Below are 22,343 nucleotides of genomic sequence, written 5' to 3'. Positions count from 1 at the left end.
CAGAAACGCAAAAAACGCAACCTGCATAGGTGTGAAGCTAGGGTTAAGCATGTTTTCACTACTAAAATACCACATTACTTAATCAAATAACTCATGCAGTATTTTAGTAGGTTTTTTAAAAAAAAGACTGTGCAGTATCTTACCCCATACTTGGATGCGGTAAGATACCACTTAGTGAATTGTCCCTGGTCAAAGTTTGTGGTCGAACTTTGGTTAGATACTGATAAGATGTATTAGATGTAACACCCATGTCTTACGTCTATATCTAAAAAGAGATTTTCATTTCCAAAAGTAATGCCCTAAAAATAGGCAAAATAATTTTGTTTTTAATGAATACTATAGTTTTTTTTGGCTCAATTGTATTTTATTTTTAAATGTGTTTTATATAATATATGAATAGAGAGCACAGCAGAAGGTTTTTTTTAGCTTTAGGCTGTTTATGAGAATACAAAATATTATGTGCTGTATTTTTTATATTTAAAAATTTTTTAAACTTTACTTTTTGTAGTACTAACACTATTATGGAAAATACAAACAAAATCACTATACATTCTCTTAACAAAAACATTTTTAATTGCATATGACCTATATTGATGTATAGGGAGGAGCAAATCTGCCTTGGTGTTCATGTCAAAACCATTTCCTATATCCTTATATACTGTATTTGCTAATATGCCCATCTAATAGTTTTTTTTTTTTTAAGATGCTTTGTAGAATCTGGATGATATTAATCCCTTACCTACTTTCATGGGATCAATAATACGAGTACTCCCAAACACTCAAACATGATGGTCTTGTATTATCTTTAATAACTTTTCATACAGGTACAATATTGACAATGCAAGTGCAGAATACATCCTCCATTACAGAATTTTAGCTTAAAAGTTTTTCATCCATCACCAAAGTAGCCATCTGTGATTCTTTACATTATTTTACTATTGTGAGTCCAAGGACTTTTAAGAAGCTGCTTAATAGTTGCTGCGGTGGAGGGTTCATTGTCATTGTTGTTCAATGTTTGTAGGTCTCGAAACTTTCATATTGTAAGGGGAATGAACTTGACCACTACTTTGACTTTGCAGCCCTAATCAAATTAATCGGCAGTAAAACTTCTACCGTAGAAATGTTATTTTTCATATCTGCTTGTTTTGTAATTGTGGGCTGTTTTCTGCTAATCATCCCTACATTCAGATCATCCATATAATAATGTCATTTCCTACATCAACTGGTAGACATAGGACGTTTTTAACATGTGCTTCTCATCTAATTGTGGTTTGTCTGTTTTATATTACCAATATTCTCATGTTTGTACAACCTACCACTGCTGATACTTTACATTTAAACAAATCTGTTTTTATCATTTCCTCTGTAGTGACCCCTCTGCTAAATCCTATCATTTAGACCTTGGGAAACCAAGAAGTAAAAAAAGTTGTATAGAAAGTGGAATTGTTAAAACTCGCTTTTGGGGTCTTGAAGAGTGGATTAATTATAGTGGACTCAAAGTGGTTGTAAAGCCTTAAGTTTTTTACCTTTATGCATTATTTGCATGTAGGTAAAAAAAACCTTCTGTGTGCAGCTCCCCCTCCCCCGCAGAACCATCTAATACTTACCCAAGCACCATCCCAAACCAGCAATATGCACGAGAGTGGCTTCTGTCCGGACTCTCTGTAACCTCATTGGCTCAGAGACAGCAGCAGAAGCCATTAATAGCCAGTGAGGAGAGAGTGGGGGCAGGGCCGAGACCCATTCAAGTGGCTTGCTATGAGGGCAATCGGCAAGGGGAAGGAGCCAGGAGCGCTGGTGGGGGACCCCAGAAGAGGAGGATCGGGGCTGCTCTGTGCAAAATCCTTGCACAGAGCAAGTAAGTATAATGGGTAGACACAACAGTATTTCTTTTGTAGACAGACTGAATAGACTGAACTGGTGGTGAATTCAGGGAACATGAACTGCTGACTATACACATGACAATTTTATGAAATAGTCAAAATATGATATTGTATAAATATATTATTCCAGCTTTTAGAGAACTGTAGTGAATCTGTATGTTAATAGTGAACTCCAGACAAATAATAAATAAATACACAGATGCAGTTTTATCTGAGCTTTACACAGCTCTGCTACATAGCACAGTTCTGTTTGGCATGGAATGGGACCTGATTTTTCTCTCCTGCAGTTTCACTTTCACTTACAGGTATCCTTCCCAAAACACCTTGTGCCCTGACAGTGAAAGAGAAAGCAGCGGACTGATGAGTGGATCTTTCCATCACTCTGCTCTCTCCTCCTATTAGCATTCTCCTTGCACTGCAGCACACCTGGTGTTTCTAGTGATGCCTTTCTGTCCCCCTCTCTGAGCACTGCTGCACAGTAGACTACACAAGGTTGATACACATCAAATTTAGGCAGTTACACTACTTAAATTTAATAAAATACATTTAAAATGCAGGTAAAAATTGAGGGTTTTACTTGCAGAAGAGGCATGCAAAGTCGGTTCTGCCAAAAACTGCTGCCTGTCATCTCTTTAAGATGCTGGGAATGGAGCCAAGTGGCAGAGATGCTGTACCTCTTATACACTTGAGTAGAAGTTACATTATCCGAGGGCACTCAATGGCTGAACAGGATGAGAGAGGACCTAAAACAAGTAGCAAAGAAAATATTGGTGGCAGGGGGCAGAGCAAAGACTGATCGTATCAATTGGTCAGCATCGGAGGAGGACATACGAAGGTAATAATGTGTAAGTATGTTGTGAAGTATGTTGTGCATACTTGTACATTATGGCATTAGATCCCTCACTTTACTTCTGCTTTAATGATGTATTAATGATTACAGGGTTGGATTATTTTTGCCTAGACTTCAGCTGTAAAAACATAAGTATGTGTGTATGTTGTGGGGGAAGCAATGGAATAGAATTACATATCATTAGGTAACTAATTTGCAACATATCCTCACAAAGGAAGGATGTGCAGATATCTCCTTGTACCGTTATTATTAAAAAAAATATACCAATCCTGATAAATCTTCATAATCATAATAACAATAATAATTATATAATCATAAGAGTAATAATCACAATTACAGGTGACTCACAGCACTGGGGTCTGAGTATCTCTGTACATACATAAATTTCCTTTACTATATTTGGCAGTTCTGAAAGTCCATCACTAAGTACAAAGGAGTGGCAATCAAGAAGATTAATATTTTCTTAATTTTTTTCACCCTCCCAGCGCCATGACTGTTTGGACGTATAAAAGGTATATGGATGAAAATGACAATAAATAAAAAGTATTAATATCATATTGGCAGCATCATAAAGAAGAACCACTTTCTCTGCTCATGAGACGGCCACGGATCATGGAAGGTCCACGTCTAGCCATCTCACTCTGGAACTCTGATGCTGTAAAGTAATATAGGATTGGGTTGAGGCAACAATTAATACTTGCTAGGCTAATAGAGATGGGATGTAAAGTCAGGATAATTTTTTGTGCTGTGCAGTTTTGGATGGCATTTGCAGTGACCATTACATAGAAGAAAAAACTGATATGGTATGGTGCAAAACAAATAAAAAACACGCAAGCACATGTTATTACCAGGCGAAGAGCTTTGTTTTTTTCTTTCTTGTTCACACACTGTAGGGAATTCAGTTTTAACTGTACCCTTGTTTTTAGAGAGCTGTAAGTAATGATAGTCATAGGAATTATGAATCCTAGCACTTCTGCGATAATCAGCATACCAGACATGGTGACCATGCTAATCTGATTATTACCTAGGTCAGCAAAACAACTGGTGGTTGAGTTATTTCCAGAGTTTCTGTATATAGGAAATGCCAGGCATGTGGTACCAACCACCACCCATACACATATGCTGATTCCAACATCGTACCTTCTTTTCCAGTCTTTGGCTTTGAAAGGATTTGCAGTGAAGACATACCTCTGGATGCTGATAAGTGTTAAAAAGATAATACTTGCATACATGTTCAGGTACTTAAGATAAAAGCACAACAAGCAGGCAAAGTGTTTAAATGGCCATGAGTGATTTATGTAGTAATAAATCCGTAGAGGCAGCGTCAAGACATGGGCAAGGTCAGCGGTTGCCAAATTGATCATGAAAATAATGGCCTTGTTCTTCTTGTTGATAAAACTTTGGAGAACCCATAGAGCAACACTGTTAGAAAGCAGGCCAGGTATGAAGATGGCTATATAAGTGACTGCATACAGAGTATGCTGGAAATCAGGGGAGCTGCGGCAGTTTGAAAAGTTTCCACTTGGCATTCTATGTACTTGTTCTAGAAGATCTTATGATATCCCAAGGTTCTGTGTGAAAGAACAGGATTGCTCTGTTAGGTTCAGTATCAACAGCTGTAGTTAAATACTTTTTTAAAACCTGACCTTATAAGTAAAAAGTGAATATATCGGTGTACCAATAGTATCTACAAAAACCCAAACGCCAAAATAATACACTTTCTCCCCCAAAAGTCCAAAATATACAGTCCAAATCTTTTAGCGTCTAAATGTGCAAATGTTCTAAAAACCGTGGATACGATAATTTTCTTCTTTAACAGTCTTCCTCCACAGTGTAAGAATTCTTTTTACTTCAATAAACCTCAAAAGAAAAATTATATTCGCACATAGTGCATTATTCCCAACATGAGATATGTTTTTACAAAACGCACTTCAAAACTCGAGACAAATCGTGCAAAAATTCCACCTTGTGACTTTGTGACCACTTCTAAATAACTCTCATTCTTACTTTTACCCTATTTAAACTTGGAAAAAGCTTTAATCAATTCCTCTTTTAAATCGCTCCACGACTTCACTTCTCAATCTGTCTTCCGCAGCATAGGAGGTACACCTCCACAAAATTCCAATATAGTGTAATATCCTTAAGACAATGTATACACTCTTGTGCTCCCCTCATGTCTCCACAAATCACCAGTGTATGTTAACACATAAACCGCCACCTAATATATTATGCACCATACCGAATGGTAAGAATCAACCAGCAATGGATGGATATATGTTCTTCTCATCCCAGAGTATATATGATCTCCAATGGCATCATAACATTTATCAGAACAAAGCAATATAGTGTAGCAGGCAATAGTAGAAATTGGACCATTTATTTAACTAAAATTGCGCTAACAAACAAAATTCTTGTATCTCAGCATGTATTCATTCATAAAACAAGCATGGTGTGTAAAACCTTCTCCAAAATGGCCGCTCTGCAACTTCCGATTTACGTCCGACGCTAAGTCCTGACGCATTTCGTCACTTCCGACTTCATCAAAGGCTGTATACGTCGGACTGGCAGCCACTTAAATACCCACATCCAACCCCACCTTGAACAAAGAGGCGCCATATTGGAGGAAAACAGCCGCTTATTAGAGGATTCATTTTAGCCCACAATATAATTAACATCGATGGTAACACAATATAGAACATTGCAATGTGATTACAAAGAGATGTAATATAACTACATCTCTAAGAGGCTATAACATACAGATTATACACATATAATCGTAACCTAATGTGTATACGGATATGAAGCGATCTGAAGCTGCTTAAAAGTGCTGGCTAATGGTGATGAAGATCTGTGTACCATTATACCCTCCAGAGTTAAAGGGAAAAGCACAGTTTGACCTGACAATACAGGTCAAACTTGGAGGTGAGCGCAATAGAGTGTTGGAGGTGGAAGAGCACTAAGAGGTGACACAGGAGCACTGTACATGTTTATGCAGTAGTGTGTTTACACTGGTACACCTGTAGTACAGTGGATTTAAAAGGGATGGTTCACCATTCTTTGAGATTATATTCAGATGACACTTGTTGCTGGTGTATTTGGATCACAATATACAGGAAGCGTACCACACAAGTCCACGTGATGATATTAGGATAAAGGGACAGATCCCCATTAAGGACTATTTATTTGGTATTTGAGTGCACTATTCATTTATAGCACTTGTTATGTGCAGTTTTTATGGGTGCTTATATGTATGCATTGGAAGACATCTGGTATACCATACTTTGATTCTCACAAGCACAGCTGTCTGTTTTTTCACTTTTATATATGCACATATTAGATTGTTAGCACCATATTTATGTGTATATTGTTGAGCTGCATTTCTTCATTTTATTTTGATTATTCACCTGCTATTATATATACCAAAAATGTATATTCTAAACTACACTCAAGTCTGGACCTGCATTCCTGCTACAGAAAAAGTACCTGGGATAAAGATGTACTAAAATCCCACTTTTGATGTACATGGATGGGATATAAAAAAAAAGATATGCCCTGGCTGCCAGATACAGTTGTGCTCAAAAGTTTGCTTATCCTGGAAGAAATTGTGAAATTATGGTATTGATATTGGAAATATGACTGATCATGCTAAAAAACTGTCTTATACTTTAGGATAGTAATCATAACAAGCAATTTCTTATCACATAGGTGTTTGGCTCCTTTTTAAATCATAATGATAACAGAAATCACCCAAATTGCCCTGATCAAATGTTTACATACCCTGGAATGTTTGGCCTTGGTACAGACACACAAGGTGAGACACAAAGGTAAAAATGGCAATCAAAAGGTTAATTTTCACAGTTGTGGCTTTTTAAATTGCAATTAGTGTCTGTGTATAAATAGTCAATGAGTTTGTTAGCTCTCACATGGATACACAGGCTAGATACTGAGCCATGGGGACCAGCAAAGAACTGTCAAAAGACCTGCATAACAAGGTAATGGAACTTTATAAAGATGGAAAAAGATATAAAAAGATATCCAATACCTTGAATTTGCCAGTCTGGACTGTTAAATCACTTATTAAGAAGTGGAAAATTCGGGATCACTTGATAACAAGCCAAGATCAAGTAGACCAAGAAAGATTGCAGCCACAACTACCAGAAGGGTTACAATTAGAGATGAGCGAATCGAACCAGGCGAAGTGGAATTTGATACGAATTTCAGGAAAAATTCGATTCGCGTCGAATCCGAATATTTGCCTACTTCGGGTGCGCGAATCGGATTTTTCCCGATCAGCCGGCAAAAGTGTCCCTGCAGAGAGCTCCGCTATTTCTGACAGTTCTCTGACAGTTCCTTCACATGTACAGCGGTTGAAACATTGTATCTATTTGTTTCCATTTAGGATACAGATGTTTTTATTCGGAAACAGATGTTTCAACCGCTGTACATGTGAAGGAGCTGTCAGAGAACTGTCAGAAATAGAGGAACTCTGCAGATACACTTTTTGCCGGTTTGGAATTATTCTTATTTTCATCCTACTTCTTCTTCTTCCTCTTCATCCTCATCCTCATCCTCTTCTTCTTCTTCTGAGGATGAGGATGAAGAAGAAGAAGAAGTAGGATGAAAATAAGAATAATTCCAAGCCGGCAAAAAGTGTATCTGCAGAGCTCCTCTATTCTGCAGATACACTTAGAGGAGCTCTGCAGATACACTTTTTGCCGGCTTGGAATTAATCTTATTTTCATCCTACTTCTTCTTCTTCTTCTTCTTCATCCTCATCCTCCTCAGAAGAAGAAGAGGATGAGGATGAAGAAGAAGAAGAAGTAGGATGAAAATAAGAATAATTCCAAGCCGGCAAAAAGTGTATCTGCAGAGCTCCTCTAAGTGTATCTGCAGAATAGAGGAGCTCTGCAGATACACTTTTTGCCGGCTTGGAATTATTCTTATTTTCATCCTACTTCTTCTTCTTCTTCCTCTTCATCCTCATCCTCATCCTCTTCTTCTTCTTCTGAGGATGAGGATGAAGAAGAAGAAGAAGTAGGATGAAAATAAGAATAATTCCAAGCCGGCAAAAAGTGTATCTGCAGAGCTCCTCTATTCTGCAGATACACTTAGAGGAGCTCTGCAGATACACTTTTTGCCGGCTTGGAATTCTTCTTATTTTCATCCTACTTCTTCTTCTTCTTCTTATTCTTCATCCTCATCCTCAGAAGAAGAAGAAGAGGATGAGGATGAGGATGAAGAATAGAGGAGCTCTGCAGATACACTTTTTGCCGGCTTGGAATTCTTCTCATTTTCATCCTACTTCTTCTTCTTCTTCCTCTTCATCCTCATCCTCTTCTTCTTCTTCTGAGGATGAAGAAGAAGAAGAAGAAGAAGAAGTAGGATGAAAATAAGAATAATTCCAAGCCGGCAAAAAGTGTATCTGCAGAGCTCCTCTATTCTGCAGATACACTTAGAGGAGCTCTGCAGATACACTTTTTGCCGGCTTGGAATTATTCTTATTTTCATCCTACTTCTTCTTCTTCTTCATCCTCATCCTCATCCTCAGAAGAAGAAGAAGAGGATGAGGATGAGGATGAAGAAGAAGAAGAAGAAGAAGTAGGATGAAAATAAGAATAATTCCAAGCCGGCAAAAAGTGTATCTGCAGAGCTCCGCTAAGTGTATCTGCAGAGCTCCGCTATTTCTGACAGTTCTGTGACATTCACTCCATACAGCGGTTGAAACATTGTATCTATTTGTTTCCATAAATGGAAACCGTAAATGGAAACCGCTGTATGGAGTGAATGTCACAGAACTGTCAGAAATAGGCTATTTCTGACAGTTCTGTGACATTCACTCCATACAGCGGTTGAAACATTGTATCTATTTGTTTCCATAAATGGAACCATTTATGGAAACAAATAGATACAATGTTTCAACCGCTGTATGGAGGGAATGTCACAGAACTGTCAGAAATAGCGGCGCTCTGCAGATACACTTAGTGGAGCTCTGCAGATACACTTTTTGCCGGCTTGGAATTCTTCTTATTTTCTTCCTACTTCTTCTTCTTCTTCTTCTTCATCCTCATCCTCAGAAGAAGAAGAAGAGGATGAGGATGAGGATGAAGAAGAAGAAGGATGAAAATAAGAAGAATTCCAAGCCGGCAAAAAGTGTATCTGCAGAGCTCCGCTAAGTGTATCTGCAAAGCTCCGCTAAGAAATAGCGGAGCTCTGCAGATACACTTTTTGCCGGCTTGGAATTCTCCTTCTTCTCATCTTTCTTCTTCTTCTCATCCTTCTTCTTCTTCTCATCCTTCTTCTTCTTCTCATCCTTCTTCTTCTTCTCATCCTTCTCCTTCTTCTCATCCTTCTTCTTCTTCTCATCCTTCTCCTTCTTCTCATCCTTCTTCTTCTTCTCATCCTTCTCCTTCTTCTCATCCTTCTTCTCATCCTTCTCCTTCTTCTCATCCTTCTTCTCATCCTTCTTCTCATCCTTCTCCTTCTTCTTATCCTTCTCCTTCTTCTCATCCTTCTCCTTCTCCTTCTTCTCATCCTTCTCCTTCTTCTCATCCTTCTCCTTCTCCTTCTTCTCATCCTTCTTCTTCTTCTCATCCTTCTCCTTCTTCTCATCCTTCTTCTTCTCATCCTTCTCCTTCTTCTCATCCTTCTTCTCATCCTTCTCCTTCTTCTCATCCTTCTTCTCATCCTTCTCCTTCTTCTCATCCTTCTCCTTCTTCTCATCCTTCTCCTTCTTCTCATCCTTCTCCTTCTTCTCATCCTTCTCCTTCTTCTCATCCTTCTCCTTCTCCTTCTTCTCATCCTTCTCCTTCTTCTCATCCTTCTCCTTCTCCTTCTTCTCATCCTTCTCCTTCTTCTCATCCTTCTTCTCATCCTTCTCCTTCTTCTCATCCTTCTCCTTCTCCTTCTTCTCATCCTTCTCCTTCTTCTCATCCTTCTTCTCATCCTTCTCCTTCTTCTCATCCTTCTCCTTCTTCTCATCCTTCTCCTTCTTCTCATCCTTCTCCTACTTCTCATCCTTCTCCTTCTTCTCATCCTTCTCCTTCTCCTTCTTCTCATCCTTCTCCTTCTTCTCATCCTTCTCCTTCTTCTCATCCTTCTTCTCATCCTTCTCCTTCTTCTCATCCTTCTTCTCATCCTTCTCCTTCTTCTCATCCTTCTTCTCATCCTTCTCCTTCTTCTCATCCTTCTCCTTCTTCTCATCCTTCTCCTTCTTCTCATCCTTCTCCTTCTCCTTCTTCTCATCCTTCTCCTTCTTCTCATCCTTCTCCTTCTTCTCATCCTTCTTCTCATCCTTCTCCTTCTTCTCATCCTTCTCCTTCTTCTCATCCTTCTCCTTCTTCTCATCCTTCTTCTCATCCTTCTTCTCATCCTTCTCCTTCTTCTCATCCTTCTCCTTCTTCTCATCCTTCTCCTTCTCCTTCTTCTCATCCTTCTCCTTCTTCTCATCCTTCTCCTTCTTCTCATCCTTCTCCTTCTCCTTCTTCTCATCCTTCTCCTTCTCCATCTTCTCATCCTTCTCCTTCTTCTCATCCTTCTCCTTCTTCTCATCCTTCTCCTTCTTCTCATCCTTCTCCTTCTCCTTCTTCTCATCCTTCTCCTTCTCCTTCTTCTCATCCTTCTCCTTCTCCTTCCTCATCTCCAAGGGCATTTAAATTAAAGGTACAGTGTTCTGCACTAATTTAAAGGCTCTCTGAAGCCTAGAAACCCTTTTTATAAGTTAACTTCGTAGCAAATTAATTCGCATTGAATCGAATTTCTTCCTGAAATTCGGCGAATCGGCCGAATGGAATTTTTGAATAATTCGCTCATCTCTAGTTACAATGAAAAAACCTACAGGTAACCTCAGGAGAAACACAGGCTGTTCTGGAAAAAGATGATGTGGTTAATTCAAGGAGCACAATACAATGATACTTGTACAAATATAAGCTTTACGGTCGAGTTGTCAGAAAGAAACCTTTACTGCACCAATGCCACAAAAAATCCCAGTTATATGCCAGACAACACCTTGACACGCCTCACAGCTTCTGGCACATTGTAATTTGGAGTGACAAAATGAATATAGAGCTTTATGGTCACAAACATAAGTGATATGTTTGGAAAGGGGTCAACAAGGCCTATAGCGACAAGAATACTATCCCCACTGTGAAGCATGGTGATGGCTCACTGATGTTTTGGGGGTGTGTAGCTCTAAAGACATCTTGTGAAAATTGATGGCATGAAAATACTGGAAGACAATTTGCATTATTTTTGGACTTTGCAGCACAATAATGACCCTAATCACAAGGCCAAGTTGACCTTCCAGTGGTTACAGCATAAAAAGATGAAGGTTCTGGAGTGGCCATCAGATTCCTTAATATCATCGAGATCTCAAATGTGTGGTTCTTGCAAGATAGTCAAAGACTTTGCATGACCTGGAGGCGCTTTGCCAGGGCAAATGGGTAGCTATTCCACCTGCAAGATTTCGGGGCCTCATAGACAACTATTACAGAGCACGGCATGCTGTCATTGATGCTAACGGGGGCAATGCACAGTATTAAGAAGTAAGAGTATGCAAACTTTTGAACAGGGCTCATTTAATTTGTTTACTTGTTGCCATGTTTTGTTTTATGATTGTGACATTCTGTTGTGACCTAAAGATATATATGAATCCTATAAGAAATAACAGAAATGTGTTTTGCCTGCTCATGCATGTTTTCTTTAAAAATGGTACTGTATATCACCAATTGCAAACATTTGAGCACAACTGTATGCTAGGTACACCGCTGGTAAAGAATTGCGTGACACTAATCAGCTGAGTAGTGCAAATGTTATTTACTATTTACCTTCTCACAAACATAGCCTTTTGTGGTTGGTGGTTTCCATTGTAAGCTCCTGTAACTTTCAATATTCTGTGAACCAAAGAGATTTTACACATTACACAAAGCATTTTTGGTTTGAAAACAGTTAAAAAAAAAGAAAGAAGAAAGAATTGATAAATCACTGGCCACCCCATCTGTTTCTACATGGTGGAAAAATGAACATATTGGGTTGTGATTTTGTTGACATGTAAAAAGCTTGAGCTACAACCAACACAACATTTTATTTATCATATTTCTCAGAACGCCCTCCTTTTTATATGTATTACTTTATACATTAGTAGAGCAGAATATGGTATTACATAAATAAATAATAGTAAATAAAAAAAGAACGCTGCCCAGCTGCCTTTATCTGGCCCTTGGGACACTTTTCCTCCAACTGATACCAATAATGGGTCACAATTCCTCCCAATGACACCAATGATGGGACACAATTCCTCCCACTGACACCAATGATGGGACACTGTTCCTCCCACTGACACCAATGATGGGGCACTATTCCTCCAACTGATACCAATGATGCGGCACTATTCTTTCCGATGACACCAATGATAGGGCACTATTCCTTCCACTAAAACCAATGATGGGGCAGTATCCTTCCCGCTGACCCCGGGGCATTTTCTACTCGCACTGGCCACAGTCCCCCTAAAGCCTGAAGGACAGTAAACTGGCCCTTTGTTTGGAAAGTTTAGAGACCCCAGTTCTAGAGAACAAAGTAAGTCCCAGAAAAAACAAAGGTTGATGGAGGGACTGCATGACTAGGCAGCTAGATGGTGCTGATAATCCTAGAAAATAAACATCATATACAAATTACAGTGAAGTGCCCAGAGTGGATTAGTTATCATACAGCCCTGGACACATATGAAATATGACAGTCTTTTTACAGGCTCCCCCATCTATCACAGGCTTTTTGCAAAAATTGAAGCATGTATGGACTAAATGAAGACAGAATACTACCTGCTATATTTACAAACTTGTTATTCAACAGTAGATAAAAATTAAAAGGAAAGTAGCCTGAAAATAGAAAGAAAGTAACTCGAACTTAACCTAAAGAAATGTTTGCTTTCTGCCAACAGCCCCTGATTAATACCAGCATGCAATGCCAATCAAAAGATGGCCACCCATATCCCCAGTTGACTAATGGCCTGTCTATTCAGCAGAGCAAGCAAAGCATTGTAGAAGCATATATAAACCCTCATTTTGTAAAACACCCCATTCAATGAAAATAGAAATACAATGCAAAACGTTTGTGTATACATATAAAAAATATTATAAATCCCTTTATACCTTTTTTTTTAATTTTTTATAGGTGATCGCATAATCTCTGTTTTCATCTGCAGAAGGAGCTCAGAGAGGGGGAACAGCAGTACACTGATCTTCCCAGTGGATAGCTGTGTAGGGGAGGGTGTGTGAACACAAACCTGATCATTGAATTATCTCCCAGTACAGCCAGAAAACTGACCACGCTGTGCTCTCATGCCTAGTATGGTCAGTTTTTAATAGGAAAGCAGGGAGAACTGGCAGAAACACCAGGTATTTCACAAAAAGGAGGCATTAAGATTGTGGCACAGGGGTGGAACAAAGATCTATGTCTCAAAGAAATTGGTTGTTGGAAATTAGCGAATGGCTCTGGTGTAGTTCCAAGACACGTTAGTGCAGCACCTCTTGAGAAGCTGAAGATTCTCTAGAGCAGGGGTTTCCAAACTGTGGCCTTTTGCTTGCTTTTATCCGGCCCTTGGGGCATAGTTCCTGATACTGATAATGAGGCACTATTCCTCCCACTGACACCAAAGATGGGACACTGTTCCTCCCACTGACACCAACGAAGGGGCACTATTCCTCCCACTGACACCAATGAAGGGGCACTATTCCTCCCACTGACACCAATGAAGGGGCACTATTCCTTCTACTGACACCAATGATGGGACACTATTTCTCCCACTGAAACCAATTATAGGGCACTATTTCTCCCAATGATACCAATAATAGGGCACTATTCCTCCACTGACACCAATGATGGGGCACTATTCCTCCCAATGATGGGGCACTATTCCTTCCCCTGACACCAATGATGATGCACTACTCCTTCCATTGACACCAACAATGGGGCACTGTTTCTTCAACTGACACCAATAATGAGGCACTATTCCTTCAACTGACACCAATGATGGGGCACTATTCCTTCCACTGTCACCAATGATGAGGCACTTTTCTTTCCACTGACACCAATGATTGGGCACTATTCCTCCCTCTAATATCAAACATGGGGCATTGTTTACTCTCACCGACACCAGGATGTGTCACAGTCTGCCCCCCCCGACCACAGTCTGGCCCCCCTAAAGTCTGAAGGACAATAAACTGGCCCTTTGTTTAGAAAGTTTGGAGACCCCTGCTCTAGAGTAACAGATAGCAGAAAGTGCATCTACATTACAGTCAGATGCACCCTCTGCTGCCCATATCTATTTCACACGAAGGAAGGAATACAAAGAGAACAGGATGCTTTTTCATACAAGTACATAGCACAGCAGGCACATATCAGGAATATGGAATGTTGGGTAGAAAAATGGTTGAGCAGGAGTTATCCTGGGTGGATGTCATATGATGTCCTCCAGGTGAACACCTCCTGCACACTCTAGCAGCTGTGATGTAGCTTGATCTGTCATCCGTGGTGTCTTCAGGACACAACAAATGATAGATCATTGTACTAGGCCGGCCTCAGTACCATGTGATTGATGTGATCACAATGATCACATATCAGTAGTACACAATGAATGTCTTTCATTCATAGCCATTTATTGTGTGCTATTGCAATGATCTCTGTGACTGTTCACAGTGATCACATGGTACAGACATAGCCAATCACAGTGCATCTGTACCATTTGATAGCTGTGACCAATCACAGCTTTCACAGTAGTAAACAATGGCAATGAATGGATGTCATTCATAAAAATGATTGGTTATAACAGTGATCATCACTGTTATAAGCAATCATAGTGTAAAAAAAATCCTGATCACCTCTCCAGAGTAGTACAGTATCACTATGGTAACAGTATGGCAAATCTGGTAACAGTATGTAAAAAACTGGAAAATAAATTCAATCACTTTCTTTTTTTTTACAATTTTATATCTTTTTTTTATTTTACAAAGACTGTGACAGAAAATTAGTATGTCAAAAAACTCACCTTCCTTCTTACTAAACACCTCAGATACTTTCCAAAAAGTGGTCACTTGGGATGTATTTGCACTGTCCTGCCATTTAAGAAATGGGATGGGCAGTCAGTACATCAGGATTGATCAGTTTTCAAATATACCATAGTTTGTAGACTCTATAACTTTCACACAGACAGAACAATATACGCTGATTTTTTCGGTTATTTTTACCAAAGAGATGTAGCAGAATACATTTTGCTCTAAATTTATAAATAAAGATTATTTACAGTGGCCTCTCTTTTCACTGTTTACGAACTGTGCTCAGGAAGAATTTTAAATAAAACTCCATGTTATGTGTGTTCTTCTCATATTCATTTTTTGTAAAAATAATGGTTAAAAAATAAGTTATAAGATTTTTAAAATAAGGAGTTACTTTTCAATCACCCTGTATATGCTAAATTTTATAAGTGAAACCAAGAAAAACATGTTTTTTCTTCATTTCTGTATTTTTTGCTTATATAGCAGCAAATAATAAACCCAGTGGTGATTAATCACTACCAAAGAAAGCTCTATAAAGCTGCTATAAACTTTATTTGGGTACAGTATTGTATTGCTGAGTAATTGTCATTCAAAGTATGACAGCGCTGAAAGCTGAAAATTGGGCAGTAAAGAGGAAAATATGTCCAGTATTGAGGTGGTTAAGAAAGTTACCGTACTTGCTCACCATACTCAAAACTGCAGAGCCCTACAGTTAAGTTACATTAAGCACTACATTGGTAGAACATGTTAGATGGGCGTTTCTGATGGGTGGAGAGAAAGCTGGAGCCATTTTGTGATCATTTGCATTGTGTTTCACTATATTGGTGTGCGGTCCTGGGAAATAACACTGAATAGTGTTGATTCAGGGAGTTCTGCAATCCAATTCCATTTGGAATCAGGACACAATTACTTTTCCTGTGTAACCAGTCACTGTTGTTGAATTATGTAGAGCCTTTGAAGGTAACTCCATTTTTATAGTAAAAAAAATAGCAAATAAAAAAAATTAAAAAAAGTAAAGCATATACAATTGTGACTCAAGTCATATTGTATTAGAATGGCATTAAAAATTACCTTTCCTTTTCAATTTGCAGCACTGTAATTTTCTGTAAAAGGCAAAGCAATATGGCTACCTGGAAGCATTCTGTACACAGATGCTGTACAAAATGCCCCTGGAAATGTAATTTCCTGTTTGTCTGATTGGCTCACTGATTTTCCCAGAAGTCTGCACCTAGATACACATCAGATTTTTGGCATTCCCTGCAACAAAAATGTCATTCTTGGCTAGATACTCCCAAAAGGAAAGCACATCTAAAAGGGATTCAGACCCTGCCAATTTTCTCATTAGGAGTACAGCTGATTGATACGTAAAAAAACACTCCCATACACATTCACGTTGCACAAAGACAAATAGCCATTTCTTAAGAATAACAAAAGGTAGGAATCTGCAACAAAATTTGTTAAAACGTGCAATGTACATTTGGTCAACTAGAGTGGATTTTTTTTTCTCAACAAAAGTGGATTTATGCCTTAGGTTTATTATTGTAGAATTGCCTAAATGCAGTTCCCTTCCCTGCCACAAGATGGAACTAGCCCCCATGGGACTTTATAGGACAATAAGACATAGTATCTTTGTGTTAACCGCTTTAGGACTGCCCTATATATACTGCTACAGGGCGGCACCTGTGTGCAGGATCACTACAGTATATATATATACGTCATTCTGCATCTCCGGGTAGGGGGCACGCGCGAGCCACATTCGCGGCCGTGGATGTTAATCACCAGATCCCAGCTGGTAATTACCCGCTGGCGCCTGGTGATTACTGAGCATCTCCGACGGGGAGGAAGATTGTTTTGTTTACAATCTTCCTCCCTGTCAGCTCGAGCACACTGCTCAGGATGGTTGTGCACAGTACAGCCAACCTGACCAGTGTGCTTACAATGAAGAACACACACCCCGCCCCCTAGTAAAACACTCCCAGGACACAGTTAACCCTTTGATCGCCCCTCACATTAACCCCTTCCTAATGTCACTGACAACCCAGTGACACCAATAGAGTGATCAGTGCTAAAAAAAAGCACTGACACTGTTCTAATGACACTGGGCAGGAAGGGGTTAATGACAAAATGGAACTAGTGGACATACTTAGCTCCTGATTCTCAAATGCAGATATTGAATGCTGAAGGCTCAAATGTACCTGGAGGCAAGAGGAGTTAAAGGAGGGGGGTATAAACTGAAAAGCCTGGGAAAGAGCAGGGCTTATTGGGAGATCATCGCCAGCCAGAGTCAAGGGAGAGGAGCTGTTTCTGAGGGAAAGAGGGAGAGAGGGAAAGGTAAGGAAAATGGTTTGTGACATCACTGTGCAAGTCTGGACTATTATTCAACAGATCGCTGAAAGAAGCCAGTGGGCACTGTCATCACACTAAAGCCAGGCCCTCCAACAGCACAGTCTGCTGTGAAAGATCTGGAAAGAGCTGCTGAGTGGGTCCTTGTTCCACCATTGTTCTCTTTGCTGACATTTAACATATCCCATAAGAAACTTGAGCTTCACTTGCATTCCCTAAGTTCCATTCAATTGCTATTAAGAACTGCTTGTCCTGTTTGGCCAGGGCCTACATCACCAAGCTTAACTTGTTACCTAAGTACGCCAATGTCTTCAAAGCCCCCAACATGGCCGGCAGAAGGCTAACTTTAAGGACTGTACATAATTTACTTGCTGTTGAGTGTAGTTGCCATTTCACTCTATATTCTTAACAAGAGGCCTAGGCTTATCTCCCTCATCGCAAGAGCCCACAAGCAACCTAGGCTCTAGCTAAGTTGATACCTATTCCTGTTGATTGTTACTGCTCATTTAGTGTGAAGAGCTACAGTTTATGCTAATTGTGTTTAAGTCTAGTTCTGTACCTTAAATATTGGAAGAAACCCCCAGTGTATTGTTTATTGTGTCAGCGGGGCTGAGGTCTTTATCAGACTTGAGATAAGAGCAGAGGAACCAATATAACCAGCAGCTCCTGTGGGCGTAGTGCTATACTTGTTAGAGAATAGAGAAGTTGCCTTCCTTTGCATGAGCTGAGAATTTGGGGTTTTGAAGATGCAAGGTGTTTGTTTTTGCTCAATGAACACATCTTTTTAAGACTAATTTTGCAGTCAAGTCTGTTTGCCACATCATTAACAGACTATGCTTGTGGTTGTAATAAACGTCTTAACCACAAAAGATGTCATATCTGGTTGAATTTATTAGTAACATAACAGGGGAATGTCACTCTGTGTTGTTAGTACACAAGAGACAAATTCACAGTAGCACTTGAGGGTCAGAACACTTAAGATGTGCAACGAACTGTCAACCAACGTTAGTTGTGTAATCAGATATGATCACTGTTGAAGAGGTTGTACTCTTAACTCAGCCTGATGCTAAAAATCATATGTATAGATAAAAGATTAGATAAAATGAATGAAGGAACTTTCAATATATAACATAATGTTATTACATACACCAAATTAGATGTTTTTAATATTTTTGTAAAAATCCCTCTAATGGTTACTATGGCGACCAAATCAAAATGGAGCTTTTACAAAGTGGTGCTATGGCCATACTAAATTCAAAAATAATTTGCTTCTTTTGTAGATAACAAAGCTGGAGGTAATTAAGACCAACTCTAACACCCTGGTTGCATTGGGTGTGATTTGGCATGCAATTTGCATGCCATGCAACTTGTAAATCGTATGCCAACTTGAACCCTATTGTCTGCAATTACAGTGGTCATATGGGTGCGGTTCTGACTTGGTCAGAGCTGCACTGATTTTTAAAGTAGTGCATGCACTACTTTTGGTTCGATTTGCATAGACATCTGTGTCAGATGTCTTGCAAATTGCACCTGAAACGGCATGTCCCCCAACTTTGAAATCGTGTGACTTCACTGTTTCAAAGTCAAGCTTGATGTGACCGAGGTGTAAGCTGGTTTACAGAAACAAAACTCCCTTGATTGTCAAAGATCCTGTCAGCTTCACAGCTGACAGATTCATAACAACCGGTGACTCTGACAGTGGGCAGATTCCATATCCAAGAGAGAGCTGTCTATTGTCTATTGATCCCACTCATCTGCTGTCAATCACAAGACGAGGGTACACTGAGAATGGAGTGTTTGTGCCGATACTCCAGTCTAATGCTACGTTCACACTAACGTTGTGTGCAGGCGGCAGAGAGGCGTTTTTACCGCTTCCCAAATGCCTCTGCCAATTCTGCACATTACAGCACATGGTGCTGTTCTAACGGGAGCGTTTGTGTCGCGTAGCGGCAAAACAGACGCCTCTGGTCGAGTCAGGAGGCGTTGAAACCTCCTATTCTAGTCTATGGTGCCACTCCCAATACGCCTGGCATTTGCGACGCGGTTCCGGGGCGTTTGCAGAGCGGTAACACCATTCAAACTGCATTATAGGCGTTTGTGGGGTGTTTTTAATGCTCGGCAAACGCCTAGCAACCGCCGCTAAATCGCGCATGCGGCATTTGTGGAGCGTTTGCCGAGCGTAAAAAAACGCTCTGCAAATGCCGGACAAATGCTTGCCAAATGCTATAGGGGCATTTGGCAAGCGTTGGTAAAACAGCCAAGTGTGAACGAGCCCTAAGTGACCTATGCATGTGGTGCTTGCCCAAAATTCATATACTTGTTTCCATCAGCAGCATGAATCTTTGCCCACACCAACACTTGTCATGCAGAGACACAATGAAATTCTCTATATGAATTCCCCTGATCATGTTCAGGTGAAAGATTTACTGGATTGTACTATCTATGGGCCAGGATAAATCAAGGAAGAACATAGTAGCCAAGGAATGGTTATTCCAAGATGATGCCCAGTACAGGCTTTTCATCACTGGCGCTGGTATCTGCCCTCAGCATCCAAAGGAATACTTCTAGGCTCGGGTCTCTTCTTTTACAAGGAACATTTTGTTTCATTTGCCATCCCTTACCAATCAACAATGTGGTAATGTGTAAATAAGCGAATATTAGATGGCTATATTTCTACAGATCATGTGAAAAAACAAACTACATAGTAGCTAAATGTGTATAAAAACTGCCCCTCTTCCTCTCCTACTGTTGCTTAATCTGGGGCCACTCATGCGTGCTTGCTCCCTAGGTACCTCTGTGTCTGAGACACACAGAGCATGGCCTGGCCTCACCCCCAGCTCTCTCCTCAGTGGCTGGGATTTACAGCAGCCAGAGCCAATGGCTCCCGCTGCTGTGTCCCAGCCAATGAGGAGGGAGAGACCTGGGAGAGACGCTTCTTTCATGCACAGTGCCGGATTGCAATCAGGCTCAGGTAAGTATTAGGGGGGACTGTGGGGGGAGCTTTGCACTGAAAGGTTTTTACCTTTATGCACAGAATGTATGAAGGTAATAAACCTCCAGCCTTTAGAATTACTTAACTTATATCTCACAGCAAGTCTGACAGGATCTATTTGGAAATGGTAGACTCACTGCTGACTTTAATGGCTTGAAGCACTCATAAAGTAGTAGCGGCTTTGTGATTTTAACCTAGGCTAAGCTATTTGGGGTATTATTTTTTTTTTATGGCAAAGAGTTAGCTTTTACTTATAATATAAATGTGAACTGTTAATGCTGACACGTGTCACTTTTATAGCAGAGCTGCAATTATGATGGGAATATCTCCAAAGCCTCTCTTGCCCTCTCCAATACCTGCAATAGACCAGAGGCTTGTTCCTTCCGGAGGCCAGGAAGCAAGGAACATCAGCCAGGTTTACATCTCCTTTTGCTGTGCCACTGCATTTACATAGGTGAGCTGCATAGATTTACTGACCAGAAGGGAAAATGAATATGCAGCAGGTAAATGAACTTTGTAGGCCTGTATGGGCAACCCATAGAATGTACTGCACATCACTGGCCTAATGTTAAATCACTTGCTCCTTCTTGTCAGAAGTTCTATGGCTGCTGAACTCACCTTTCCTATATCATGTTCCCATAAAGCTTGCCTGCAAAATGTTATCTGTAGAGTAGGCACTCCTTATATCAGAAACTCTTGTACACCCATATGGAACAAACTTATTAATGAAACATTGACGGCTAGTATAGACTTTTGGCCTCAATGCCTCACTTTAGGCTGCAAAGGCAACCCTAGACAGGGTTGTAGACATCCTGTGCAGTTTCCTAAAATGGGACTTTGGCTTGTCCCCTTTTACATTCCGAACCTCATCAATGGTCCAGTACTGTGATGGACATCCTCACTGACGGACAGCAAATGTGCAGGAGGGAGGGAGTTAAAGTCCTGGCTTCAAGAACTGAAGACAGTATCTGCATAAAAGTTCATGTTAGGTTTTGGGACTCCAAAGGTTTTCAGTATGGGATGCGAAATTCCCTGAAAACTTTTTAGGTTTCAGATGGCCATTTACTAGCTGTGAATTATCTGCAAATTTTCTTAAAGGGGTTCTACGGTCACAGCATACACTTTCATTCTATAACATCAGCCTTGTAATAACTGTACAAACAATAGCTATATTTTTACAGTTCAGTATAAGTGTACTTGACCAATCTTTTATGTTGTATGTTCTGCCTGCTTGTTGGCCATCTATTTCCCCAACTTCCTAGATTCCCTGCATGCTTTGTAGCTCCTGTTGTTTATTTCCTAAGGACTACATATCCCATGGTACCTTGCTGCCTGCAAATTGTGATTGGTGTACTGACTCCGCCTCCCAAAACTCCTGCTTCCACCACCTCTCTAGTTTGGAAGGCAGGCTATGTGAAATGTGTGGCACAGCAGTGCCTACTCACAGGGCATAGTAAATACATGTAACAGAATCTTGATAAACTAAATTTACAAACTTTAAGACTGTTCATATTAGGGGGGTAGACTAGAAATTATTGAAATGCAATGTGGAAATTAATATATAATTTTACATTTTGATCATAGATATAGTAAAAAAATATATTTTTTGTTGATATGCAATAGTTTGCAGAGGGTTTGTCTGAATTATAGATGTTGTTATTTATGTTACTAGCTATAAAAGCCTCTACAAAATGTACTCTTTCATTGTATTTAGCCATACATATACATATAAAGGAGACAGAACGTAAACCATACCTTCACAGTGCAGAGCTGTCAGAACTGTATCATGCATTGTGTTTGAAGGAAAGACGATGTACAATCTACAACACACAAGTAAAACAAGAAAAAGGAAGTACAGAACTGCAGAGTGAAGCCACAACCTTTTCCGTTGCTAAGCCTCCTGTGAGAGAGTGTATTTATCAGTGGGTTGCATTCAGCACTCTAGGTGATATGACTACATTTCCACCACCAAAACACGTACAAAGCAATCTAAATATAGTGGGCCCTTTTTGTTTTGGTAACATGTCTACAGACAGTTATAACTCTAGAAAGGAACTTGTAAAATATGTGTTATTTTGTTTTAAAAATACAGTGAATATCAATAATATATCCCAAAAAAGTAAATATGGTCTTAAATAGATTGTTTAGATATCAATAGAGTAGGAAAGGTTAGAACCTCTGTGAGGTTTTTATTGCTGCCTCTGATTCATCCTATTTTTCCTGGCTTATCA

The 22,343-nt window shown here is 39.8% G+C and overlaps 1 protein-coding gene across 1 annotated transcript; it reads right to left on the bottom strand.

Annotated features, from left to right (window-relative positions):
- Positions 1 to 786: 786 nt before the first annotated feature.
- Positions 787 to 21,969, bottom strand: P2RY10 (P2Y receptor family member 10). Its single transcript, XM_089651921.1, has 4 exons — positions 21,868 to 21,969; positions 14,771 to 14,837; positions 11,556 to 11,621; positions 787 to 4,304 (listed from the first exon to the last, which is right to left on the bottom strand). The coding sequence occupies exon 4, from the start codon at positions 4,260 to 4,262 to the stop codon at positions 3,300 to 3,302; it is 963 nt and encodes a 320-aa protein (XP_089508047.1). The 5' UTR covers positions 4,263 to 4,304; positions 11,556 to 11,621; positions 14,771 to 14,837; positions 21,868 to 21,969; the 3' UTR covers positions 787 to 3,299.
- Positions 21,970 to 22,343: the final 374 nt, after the last annotated feature.

This window comes from Staurois parvus, unplaced genomic scaffold (assembly GCF_062004578.1).
Source record: "Staurois parvus isolate SC_StPar_1 unplaced genomic scaffold, SC_StPar_1.0 ptg000668l, whole genome shotgun sequence".
NCBI classification, from domain to species: Eukaryota; Metazoa; Chordata; class Amphibia; order Anura; family Ranidae; genus Staurois; species Staurois parvus.
Note: the sequence above shows the minus strand (reverse complement) of the source record. Positions and strands in the feature narration are given on the sequence as shown.

What these genes read in the sequence shown, in the direction of transcription:
- P2RY10 (XM_089651921.1), bottom strand. Translation starts at nt 4,262, where the DNA reads ATGCCAAGTGGAAACTTTTCAAACTGCCGCAGCTCCCCTGATTTCCAG.